Source organism: Adiantum capillus-veneris, chromosome 28 (assembly GCF_014529385.1).
Source record: "Adiantum capillus-veneris isolate H3 chromosome 28, ASM1452938v2, whole genome shotgun sequence".
Classification (NCBI taxonomy): domain Eukaryota; kingdom Viridiplantae; phylum Streptophyta; class Polypodiopsida; order Polypodiales; family Pteridaceae; genus Adiantum; species Adiantum capillus-veneris.
In genome coordinates, this window is record NC_140958.1 from 106,886,668 (window position 1) to 106,899,311 (window position 12,644).

General features: G+C 43.8%; 1 protein-coding gene across 5 annotated transcripts in view; it reads right to left on the reverse strand.

Annotated features, from left to right (window-relative positions):
* The window catches only part of LOC147421044 (uncharacterized), a 76,987-nt gene that overhangs the window by 27,742 nt on the left and 36,601 nt on the right, over positions 1–12,644 (reverse strand). For all 5 annotated transcript variants that reach the window (XR_015186970.1, XR_015186971.1, XM_086504438.1 and 2 more), the window contains exon 2: positions 4,613–4,746. Coding sequence is in view for 3 of the 5 variants with exons in the window: in XM_086504438.1 (XP_086360564.1) it covers positions 4,613–4,746 (134 nt within the window). In the remaining 2 variants the exon portion in view is untranslated. The remainder of the gene's footprint in view (positions 1–4,612; positions 4,747–12,644) is intronic.

The following is a 12,644-nucleotide window of genomic DNA, read 5'->3' on the forward strand; positions in this document are numbered from 1 at the left end:
AGAGCAGCAGAGACTAGACTGACTAGAGCTTATGTGGCTTTGGGAGGATTGGAGAGGATGTGCTCGCACGTTCAGTTCCAAGAACCTAGGACAAAGTTATGGCTCTTTGACTTTGGTTGCCTCTACTATGCAATATGGGGTGCAGGTTTGGGAACCTTCTGTAGGCCAAGATGGTTGGAGACGTATGGAGAGGCCCTTAGTATCTATGATCTCTCGGCTGATTAGAGCCAAGGCCTCCGTACCGCATGATATTATTCGAGCGGAGTTAGTTGCCCCCCCTATGGAGATTGAGGTGCTCACCAGGTCAGTCTCCTTTGTACACAGCCTATGGGATACTACCACAGATAGATATGCCAGGTTGGCCCTAGAGTCCTCCAGATAGTTAGCTCTACAGGGGGATACATCATGCTGGTACGCACAAATGACATCATGGTTTCACCATGGACAGGCTGCCTCCTTTTCAGTACTCTCTACAGGCACCCTTGATGTCTCTGACACGGGTGGAGATTACTAGACTCATTCGGCAGGATCTGATCCAGCTGAACACGAGGAGGACATGGATAGAGCCGGTACAGGAGTTGGGCATGAAGATGGCTTTCTATAGAGAGCATCTTCTCCACCTCACAGGGGATGGGTTTGTGGTTCGACCTAGCTATATGGACACACGTCTTTCTCATGGTTTGCGTTGTGCCATTGGCCAGATACGCACATCCTCACATCAGCTCGAGATTGAGACTGGCAGATTCAGAGGGATATCAGCAGATAGCAGAATATGCTGTCACAAACTGGTGACGTGGCTGCTTAGTACACACACACACACCCGCCCTGCTGGTCCCGGGAAAATGGCGGACTGAAATGATGATGCGGCTGCACCGTACGGACAGGCCCACGTTTTGCGGCGCAAATCACAGAGATCGGTACAACTGACGTGGCAGCTTTTGCGTGGGCTGCTTTTGCGGCAGTTTTAAGACTGCTTTTGGCTACGCAAGTCTTGCTTTATTTTATGCACGAGAGAGAGAGAGAGAGAGAGAGAGAGAGAGAGAGAGAGAGAGAGAGAGCCTTGATGCATTATTTTTAGAAGGCTTTTGATTTTCAGCTTTAAGGGGCTTTGCTTTTGGGCATCCCTTGTAACCTTTAAATAAGCGGGCAGGCTTCCCACTTCTCAGAGCATCTGGACGCAGAGTCTAAGAGTGAGAGCCTCCCACTCGCTTGTATTTTGAGTTGCAGATTAATAGAAAAAGAAATATCGAAAGGGGCGCCAATGTTTGGGGCCAATATCTCTAGGCACGGAACTCCACCGGGTCAATTGTGAACTGTGAACGGTTTTGAAGTGGTCATTCCTGTTGTGTCGCGGTAGATTCTTGACTTGGAGTGTCCAAGTCTGTTACATATGCCGCTTATGTCATCTAGAGCCAGAGACAGAGTTACATTACATATGTCATTGCACAGTGTACTATGAGATACGAGGTTGTTTTCATTGTCTATTCAAAGAGGGTTTTGGGCCTCTATCTAGCGTCATGAGTTATGAGGATCAGAGATGTCTTGGACTGTATCTACTTGAGTTACACAGGCATAGAGACACTTTATTGAGGAGAGCTGGAGAGAGACAGTCCCAGAGACAGATTACAGATTTCTTTACACTAGATATTGGACACCCAGAGGAGCAGCCACCATTGCAGAGCTCTGCCCGCACTCATACTACCACTACTGGCATTCTCATAAACCGAGCATTGGAGCTAGGGAGATCTAGACGATCGCGATTGAGGAGAGGAGGTACACTTATCGACGGAACTACAGCAGAGGATTCGAGCCATACTTTCTCGACGTCCAAAGTGCAGATGAGGATGGATCTTTACCATATCCCCCCCACCCCCCCTTCTCTCATTGTACTACACATTGTATTGGGCACCTTTTGTATTAGCTGGCACATCCATACAGTCCCAGCTTGTAGTAGTTGTATTTTTTGTTTCAGTTCTTTTGAAACCGGACATGGTATCAGATTCACTATGTTGTAACAGCTTGGTCTCATAGGTCATTTTGGCCTTCTCAAGACGTTAATATTTCATTTCATTTGTGTGTGTGTGTGTGTGTGTGAGACCCTTTGTTGATGTATCTTGATCACTTGACCCTTGCGGAGCATCTTCATGGTTTGCAATTACCCTCCGGTCATACCTTTATTGGGCAGGCTTATGCAGATGACTCATTGTTTTATGCCTCGCAACCAGTAGAGAATGTCCAAGTGATTATGGAAGCTTTGGAATTGTTTGGGATTGCGGAAGGTCTTAAAGTCATTTTTTGTAAATCGAAGCTTTTGCCACTTCGTTCTTGCGATTGTCACAGTCTATTGTGGCCAGGTGAGATTGTTCCTCCAAATGTGATCACCAGGCATTGGGATATCCAATTGGATGGAATGTCACTCACACTCAAAAAGTGGATTGCGTTATGCAGCGCTTGAATGTCAAACTACATTACTTGAAGCTATCTACTTGGCCACTGCATGTTCATCTGCAAATCGTTCAGAGTATTCTGATGGCATATGTTCAATTCTTTCTGCCACTGTTGCATTGGCCTTACCACTGTCTTGATTCCCTTATGTCAGCCAATTTGTCTCATTTGTGGGGGGCTCATGCACAAAAAAAAGGCTTGCGATTGATGTCGATGGAGAAGCTTTGTACACCTAAACGCTTTGGTGGTCTGAATATTTTGGACTTGCGTAGGAGTGTTCTTGCGAGGAAAGCTATGTTGTTGCCTACACTTGCGCAACAATCTCAGCCTTGGACTCTAATGTTTGCATACATGAGTGAGCATGTTGTTATGTCTTCATTTGGCCATTGGCAATCAACTATTTGGGAGGTTGTATTTGGTAAGATGGACGGACATATTCTTGGATGCCCGCTTGCTTCCACTTTGCTCTCTACTTGGAAAGAGGTTACAGTTCATCTTTCATGGAATGCTCGGCGGGAAGGAAATTCGCTTCGTTCGGAGAGTCTTCATTGGAGCTGGGATTTCTCTTTTACTTTGGTTGACCGCTTGCCTCGCCAAGTGTACTTCCTCTCTTGTCGTGGCATTCGGGTAGTTGAGGATGTGGTGGATGCATCCAGATTCACTTTGAGTTTCCCTTTGCCGCTCGTCGATTTAGATCGGGCATGCATTACCGTCAATTCTAGAGAGAGCTGCAGCAAATGCTGGTTGATTTTTTACCCAATTCACCTTTGCTCGATGGTGATCACATGTCTGACTGGAATCTCCGAGAAACGCCCTTTCAAAATATTTATGCCGGTCGAGTTTATGCTCTTCTTCTCCCTCAGCCTTGGCTTGCTGATCATTGTAATGCTCTTTGGCACATGCATAAGTCTCACTTTTGGTGAAGAAAGCTTCTATCTGATTTGTGGAAAAGCCATTTGCCTTTGAAGGAGCAGTTGTTTCTTTGGCATTGTTTGCTTGGTGTGCTTCCAGTGGGCACTTTTCTTAGGGCACGCCATATTCGCCCTTCATCTTGTGTCCGTTGCTCGACTGCGGAAGAGGAAATTCGACCGATGAGACAAATCAATGTATATGTGCTGTATATCCTCTATCATCCCTAAAAAGGAGAAGTTGAGCGGAAAATGAAAGACTATGGCTAGCCAATAAACTTATGCAAACCTAGAGTATATAATGGGGCGGGGGGCAATGGGAGAGGGGGGGGGGGTTTATGGGTCATGACTATGATAGACAGAGAATAGAGCTCTACTGCTAGGGGCCTATAATGTAAGACTGTATGCATAGGTATGTAAGCATCTAACTAGCTCCGTCATGTAGAATATATTGAGGCTTCAGCAGCCAATAAGTGTGAGGATTATTGCTAAGGCTACCATCACTATCTAAACAATGCAGCCTACCACCATACGATGTACACGTGTACGCTTGTGCTAGAACTGTGTATATACACCCTATAGAGGTTTTTGTATGTAAACCTTTTCGTTTTTGGCAGAAAAAAGGGGCTGATTTCTATTAGTTGAAAATCCCTCAAAACGCCCAAATGATGCCAGTTCGGAGGGCAAGTACACAACAGAGGTACCCCTGTGAATGATGCAGCCTATTGCTATAAGCAATATATAGACAAGCATGCTTTGAAGATGCCTAAGACCGTCCTAAAAGAACCTATCATTGTCCATTGTTGTCTACCATCATGCCAATGCATCATATTGTGATTATGCTCGAGAGATTAGAAAGGTAGATGCAGATTAGACATCAAAAGATAACGACATAAGAGGAAGAAATTTATCCTCGACGTCTTGAAAAGACCAAAATCACATACAAGACCATGAAATCACAACAAATCTCTTGAATCTTAAGTTGTATCTATAAACACGAAAACTGAAAATTGAAATTTCCAAGATTCAATCTAGGTATAAAGTGGGCCGCATGCAGTGGAATGAACAGATGGTGTATATCTGCCAGTCACTTCTACGGTCAAGCCAATCTTAATACTTGTGACAGAAAGAGAGAGAAACCGCACTTTTAAATCTATCCCCACAAACAGATTGTAGTACCATAAGAATAAAGGTCCACAAAATGAAGGTACACATACAGAAGTTGAGTTGATGATAATGAACATGAGCTTCCTACATACCTCTGCTGCTAAGGAAGTGAGTTCAGCCTTCACATTTCCACGTCTGATTATTAGGTCTGAGCCCACTCCTTGCAATGCAAACTTCAACTCAGCTACAGCTTCCACCAATGCTTCAAGCATATCATTTGACCAACCTGGAGCTTACTTTGATTAGAAATAACACTAAATTTGGAGAAATTTTAAATCACTATTGCAGGTTGGCCTTCAAATTGGAAACAAGCCTGCCAACAACAGACAGCGCCATTGCCTTTTCACTAAATGTTTGTATACATCGTGACAAAGAACGCATATATTTCTAGACGTATAAGACTTTAGTCTGATGATGTTAAATGTCTTGCTTCGTGGCCCAGTGGAGACTTTACAAGATGTTTAGTTGGAGTTTCTTCATGATACCAACAACATATCTTTAGGATCTGAACCTAGAACAGTAGAATCAAGAAGAAAACCCACCCATGTCTAAAAGAGTAGGTAGAGTAGGTAGAGTATAGCATGAGAGGTATAAAGTGAGATGCGAGGACATGATACATATTGGAAAATGGTATGTCCATGACGTAACAGTATAGACCATGAGGTAATGGTATAGACCGCTATTTATACAAATTTCAAATCTTCATAGCTACCAAAAAATGTTGACAATGTAGATGTAGAGTTTATACCAAATGCAAACTAAACCATTTGCTCCATAATATCACTGCCAAAAAATCCTAAGAAGATTGCGGAGGTGCAAAGCATTTATAACCCCAACAGAGGCTGCATATCGGAAGTTGAATCCAAACACTTGACCAGCTGAGTTTATATGTGAGATAATCCTACTACTTACACTGTCTATCAATAAACTACGAGCCTCAGTTTCAAGTATTGTGACTTCGTGTCACCTTTTCACAGTTCAGATGGTCCTTGAGGCTTGCGGTATTAATGTTAAGTTTGTCATGGTGGTGTGAAATAATGTTCCTCTTAGCTTGGCACCTCTCTATAGGTGTTCCTATATTGTATGTTTCACTTGGACTTGAATCCTCATGGTATGTGTGGAACAATGGACTTGGAAGTTGGAGTTGCGTTCACATTCACATGCCCAAAAATGCCTTGTGGACTAGCTTTCCATAGGGTCTAGTACCATCATTTACTTGCAAGGGGAAAGTTGGTCTAGTCCTCGGTTCCCGAACAGGGATTGTCATACAGATGTTCCTTGCCCCTTAATAGCATACTTATGTACTTGTGCGCTTAATTGTGCACGCTAATTTTCTTGTGTGAATGCCATGAATGAGAGAGAGAGAGAGAGAGAGAGAGAGAGAGAGATTTCTGGTGGACGACAACCGGCTGCTGACGATTCAGAAGAAGAGTACGGGCCATCACGGCCCAAGAGGTATGAACGAATAGAGATGCAGCGTCTACAGCAGGTTGATGCTTGTGCTAAGCAGATGCTCCAGTATTCGAAGGATCCTAGTATGCAAAAATTTTGACCAAGCACCCAATCAACAAAATGCATACTCGGTGGCGTGCAGCCATCAACTCACCTCTAAAGCCAGCATTGAAGCAACTATCTGCCCCCCGTGTGTACACTGAAGATGAACTTGATGATGTGATAGAACGACGAGTCAACCAAATATTGAGGACCACAAACCATTCAAAGAGACGCAGCCGAGGAGTAGACTACCCTAGTTATTTGGGTCGTCAATCTTCTTTTGCAAATGCACGAAAGCCTAAGAAGCGCGTACATTTAGAGGGTGTTTCCAGTTCATCCTCATCCTCTTCTGACAGTTGCGAAAGACCAAGAAACGAAGAAAGACACAGAGACTCGGTAAGAACAAGAAGGCAGCCAAGAAGAGCAGATCCCACCGAAGATCTCAAAAATTTTCTGAAACAGTTTTGAGGAGGATTCATCCTCTACTGAGAGTTCGGACTCTTACGACCATATGTTTTATTCTAAGAGGAAGCACTTCAATCAAGCCAGTCAATACGACTTTCTCGAGGATAAGAGCAAGAAGACCAAAGAATTCAAGGAGGGTGGACAAGCACGAAAATTTGATACCTTTTCAGGTTTTCAAGATACTCACAAGGCCCTCGCTTTTATTCAACAATTTGACATAGCTTTTTCTGGAGGGCGCTATCCAGAGCACTCCAAGATCAAGAGGGCAGCATCCTATTTGAAAGGAAATGCATGGACATGGTGGTCCACTCTTCTTTTATGAAAAGAAGTACCGACAAAGTGGCTAAAGTTCAAGCGACTTCTTTTTTCTTCTTGGCTCACTCAGGAGTACAAAAGTGATGTGATCACCGCTTGGAATCATCTTCGGATGACCAAGGGAGATACTTTGGATATTTAATGCGAGAGATTTTGGGATGCTTTTCTATCTGCCTCTTCTTTCAAAAAGATCGCCTTTAAGCAGCAAATCGAGCGATTTTGTTGTGGACTTCCCAAAGAGATACAAGATAACAACTTACTACAGAAGTCCGAGTCCATACAACAACTGATGGGACATGCTAAGCAAGGGTTTGCTATGCATTCGGGTAATTTGACTTATCCAACTGATCAATTTCTGACACCAAGGATCGGACAAAATTCGAGAAATGATAAAATAAGAAGAGGGAAATTTTAGAAAAAGAAAGATACACGTCCCCGACTGACAGAGGAACAGAAATTTGAGTACCTCAAAGTGGGGAAGTGCCTTGACTATGGGGAACAATGATATATATCCGCACAGTGCCCCAAAAAGGCACCCAGTGGACAATCAAAAGATAGGCCAAAGAGTTCCAGAGCAGCCGAAGAACGCAGAAGAAAAGGAAAGATGAAGGCAGGACCGATACTAGATTGTGTGGGGACCGACCAAGATCAAATTGGATAAAAGCACTAAAGTTTGCCGCGCATGGGGCAAAGTACGAGATCAAGAAATCCTCCTCTTCTTTGACAAAGGAGCCAAGGCCAACTTTATTTCACTCGAATTGGCAGCTCGACTTGGAATTACGCGCAAGCAAAAGGGGCCACAGGTGGAGGCTGTTCTAGCAGCACCCGAACGGGATGTTTCCATTACACCTGTCATTGGCAAACTTCGTTTGCATTGTCAGGGCTGTTTAAGGCACGAGGACTTTTACATCATGCCTTTGGAAGGGTGTGACATCCTCCTAGGAATCCCTTGGTTCCACAAGAACAGTGCCATGGTCGATTATAGGACCAGGAAAGCTACTTTGAAGAATGATAAGGTCAGAGAGATTATACTTGATATAAAGCTGGAGGGCGAGTCCGTCCCACTTGTCTCGGCTTCGGCCATTTCCAAATTAATGAAATCCAATCTTTTTGTTTACTCGATCTTCTTGAAGGAACTGAATGATGAACAAAGGTCAAATATGTCTGATTTAGAAAAGAAACGACAAGAATTTCTACGCGCACAAGCTGATTGTTTCTCTGAAGTCTTACTGGGCGAGTTACCTCCTCCTCGTCTTGAGGATCACATGATTGATTTGAATCCCAGTAGTACACCACCAAACCGGCCACCTTATCGAGTTAGCTGAGCCCAAAATGTAGAAATAATGAATCAGGTAAAAGAACTTGTTGAAAAGGGTCTCATCCAACCTAGCACTTCACCTTTCTGTTCACCGATATTGCTAGTACTATAGCAAGATAGACCTTGGAGAATGTGCATTGATTATAGAGCTTTAATAAAATCACCATCAAGAACAGATTTCCTATCCCAAGGATCGATGATATTCTCAAAAACTTCAGGAGCCTCTTGTTTCAACAGAATTAATCTAAAGAGTGGATATCATCATATCCAAATTGCTCCTGGACGCCTACAAGACAGCTCTTAGAACAACTTTTGGTATGTACGAATATTTGGTTATGCCATTTGGTCTTACGAATGCTCCAGCGACATTCAACCGCATGATAAATAGGATTTTCAGAGAGTACCAATCATTTGTGGGCACTTTCTTTGACAACGTCGTTCTCTTCTCCAAAAATGAAGCAGAACACAAACACCACCAGTTGCAGGTCTTTCGGGCACTGTGGAAGCATAAATTGCTAGTAAATGCGAAAAAGAGCGAATTTTTCTTGCCTGAGATACACTTCTTGGGACACATCGTCTCAGCAGAAGGGGTAAAGATGGACCCAACCAAAATTGAGACTATTCGTAATTGGCCTGATTTAAAGAATGTTCATGAAGCTCGAAGCTTTCTGGGCTTGTAATCATATTATCGGCGGTTCATTCGAAAATTTGCAAAGATAGCTTCTCCTTTGCGTATACTCACTCAAAAAGGGGTTCCTTTCAGTTGGGGACCGACAAAGACTACTGCTCTTCAGACTCTCAAAGAAAAGTTGACTACCAGACCAGTGTTGTCCTTGCCAGACTTGCAAAAGCCATTTGAAATTTACTATGATGCTTGTGGTCGCAGTCTGGGAGAAGTTTTGATGCAAGAAGGCCATGTCATTGCTTATGAGCAGGATGTTTTCACGTCCTGAGTTGGTTGCACAGATTTATGAGAAAGAGCTATTGGCAGTTATCCATGCTCTTACGTAGTGGCGACAATATCTACTCGGAGCTGATTTTACCGTCTTCACAAATCATCAGAGTTTACGCTACTTCTCACAGAAGCAGCACTCGGAAAAGCAGATGTGGTGGGCTAACACCTTGCCGCAGTTCCACATCCAAATAGTCCATGTTCAGGGACAAAAGAACTTAGTGGCAGATGCCTTGTCTCGAAAGCCCTTGGTTCTGGCTATTTCTGCAATACATCAATGAAGCTTCAAGGATATGGTAGATCAGTACGCCACAAATCCTGACTTTGCAGACATCTTTCACCGGATACAGAGTGGGGAGACAGCTGCAGGCTATTCCATACAGGACGACTATTTGATGCAGAAAACGATATTGTGTGTTACACAGCCTTTCAACGAAAAAGTTTTAACAAAGTGCCACCATCCACCTTTTTCCGGCCACCGCGGCATAGATACCACCTTGAAGGGTGTTCAGCATTACTTTTATTGGTTGAGGCTCAAAAAGGATGTGGACGAGTTTGTTCGCAGTTGTTTAGTATGCCAAAAGGTCGAGTTTGACAGGCATAAGGCACCAGGACTTCTACAGCCTTTATCCATACCCTCCCGCCCCTGGGAAGCATTGCTATGGATTTCATTTTTTATCTTCCCAAGACCCAAAGTGGGCATGATGGCATTTGGACGATCATTGACAGATTTAGCAAGCAGGCCCACTTCATTCCGGTAAAGACAGTTAAGCCTGACCATTTGGCGAGACTATTCATCTCATATATTTTTCGATTACACGGCATGCCTAAGTGCACAGTATCAGACAAAGACCCTTGATTCACGAGTTTGTTTTGGAGGGAAATCTGGCATAGCAGCTAAGGTACGGGACGGGATGTTTTATACGGGGCGTTTAATACGTGTACTAGACATATTTTTCGAGGATCCAAATTAAATACGTCGGTTTTTTTCAAATATATATATTTTACAAGAATTATATTATAAGGGTCGGTATATATTTTATTGAAGTCAAACGTTGCACATAATTAAATGGATAGTTGATATCTATAGACCCTAAACTCTAAGGCAAGCCAACTTTTATTAAAGTCTATAAACCGCCCACGTTTTTTAATAAAGCAACGTACTGAACGTTTTAAAATGTCCCATTCCGTACTCTATTTACAAAACGCGTTTTTTAGCTGCTATGACAACTGGGAGAACATTGGCACGCGGTTGTAGTTCTCGTCCTCATTCCACCCACAGACAGACGGACGTCTGAAATAGTAAATTCACTGTTTCAGGTAGAGCTGTCACAAGACAGGCACCACGTGCCAATAGAAAATAATAGACTGAACAGACTTTTGGCACTTCAGTAACAACTAAACTGAGAGAGAGAGAGAGAGAGAGAGAGAGAGAGAGACGACGGGCGACACGGAGTGGCGGAATTCCACCCCAGAGAGTATTGGCCCCAAACCTTGGCGCCCCTTTCGGTATTTCTTTATATTGCATCAACACAGTACAAGCCGGTACTCCAGACTCTGCACCTTCTCCAGGAAGCATGCCAGAGAATGAGCCCTAGCCTCATATTTAAAGGCCCTTGGCTTGAAAAGCAATTACAATGAAAAGCTTCAAACTCAAAAGCAACTGGCCAAAAGCAATGCCCAAAAGCTGCCAGCGTAGATCACAGAAATCCGTACAACAACCACGTCAACAATCAACGCAAAACGCGAAAATCCGTACAATCTGCCACGTCATCATGTCAATGCAAATTGCGGAGATTCGTACAATTTTGCCACGTCATCAGCTGGTTGCGCAATTTTTGGTGTGTGTGTGTGTGGGTCCTGCTTTATTTTAATTCCTTTGTCATTGGGGCCCCATCGGACGGGGTCCCCATAAGTTGGTAGGACTTCTTCTTCTGTTACTTGTTCTTCTTAGGGTTTAGGCCCCTCGGCCGTGATCTGAAGGTTGGCTCTGCTCTTTACTAACTTGACACGTCGGCAGTTTGTGACATCCCCCATTCTTGAAAGAGAGTAATCGTTCGCGATTACAGCATATCTGCAAAACAACTCAAGTTAGCTCAAAAATTTCCGAGGGACAATCAGTTTGCTATTTTTTTTGTTAAGGAGTTGGCTTCTCCTTCTGGCTCTTTTGATCAAGGAGTTGGCTTCTCCTTTCGTCCAATTCGGAACTCTTGATATGCTAGCGTAGTAAAATTAGCCATCACACCCAGACCGCACTGATCTTCCACGGGTGTCTTAATGCACTATAATTACATACCCAAGCAATCTCATCCAATTAGGAATATTCAGTAGTTGGTACATCACAATGCAACACAAATGCTTACATATGCATGTTACAAGACACAACAAACAGCGTCGCTTAGCACTCCCCCGAGACAAAAGGTCTGCAGTATGAAGCTACTCAACGACTACCTCGTCACTCCCCCCGCAAATAACCTAAAAAAAGCTGGGCCATGAGCTCAGAGGACTGTACAACCAAACGCTCCACAGACCGCAGCCTGCGTCGCTTGGAGGTTCAAGCATACAACCAAACGCTCCCCAGGCATCGACCTGCGTCGTTCGGAGGTTTTCTAGCATACAACGGAACGCTCCCCAGACATTGGCCTGCATCGTTCCAAGGTTTCCAAACATACAACGAACCCTCCCCAGGCATCGGCCTGCGTTGTTCCAAGGTTCAAACAATACCAAAACAGTATTTCTCACTTCTCCACCCGGGAGTAAAATCACCAATCATTGAAACCAGTATTTAAAACCAAAGTCAAACAATTCAAGTCGGCACCAAGACAGGTTTAAAACAGATAGCATCCATTTCAAACAAAGTTCAAACAATGTTTAAAAGTATCTAACTAGAAAACAACTAGAGAGATCATTCAAGGTTTTGTTCGGACAACCGAACTTTGAGGACAACTGGCTTGTCCTTCTGCATCACGGTAATGCTTCGGTTCCGAACCTAGAGAGTTACATCATTCTTGTCGTGCCAGGGCATGCCCAAGAGAACGTTGCAATTGCCCAACTTCATAATGTAAAAATCAGCTTTTCCATGATAATCTTGTATAGTCACTAGAAGAGCACCAATGAGCGGTATCACTTTCTGAGTTTTCCACATGGCTAGCTCAGCTTCAATTTCTCCACCCTCTGCATCATAATCAAAGTGCATCTGCTTCAAGAATTCTAGATGGATGAAGTTCTCCATAGCTCCGGGGTCAAAGAAAATAAGGACTTTCAAGCCGTTGACTTTTCCATAAGCTCTGCATAATTCATTAAAACTCTCGAGGTGTATACCATAAATATCAGGTACTAGTCCAATAGCAGGTCTAACCCTCTTGGCCGGAGGTGGCCCCAGGGATCTGTCTGACGTTGGAGCAGAAGGTTGCACTGAGGACGTCGAGGCTCGCTCAGGACATGTATTGAACATATGCCCTCTTTGGAAACATTCGAAGCATCAGCCTTCTTGAAACAAGGCGTCTCGTTGACGGTGTGTCAGACGAGGCCGTTGAGGTTGGTTTTCACGGGATTCCCGAGAATTTATTCGTTGTTGCCG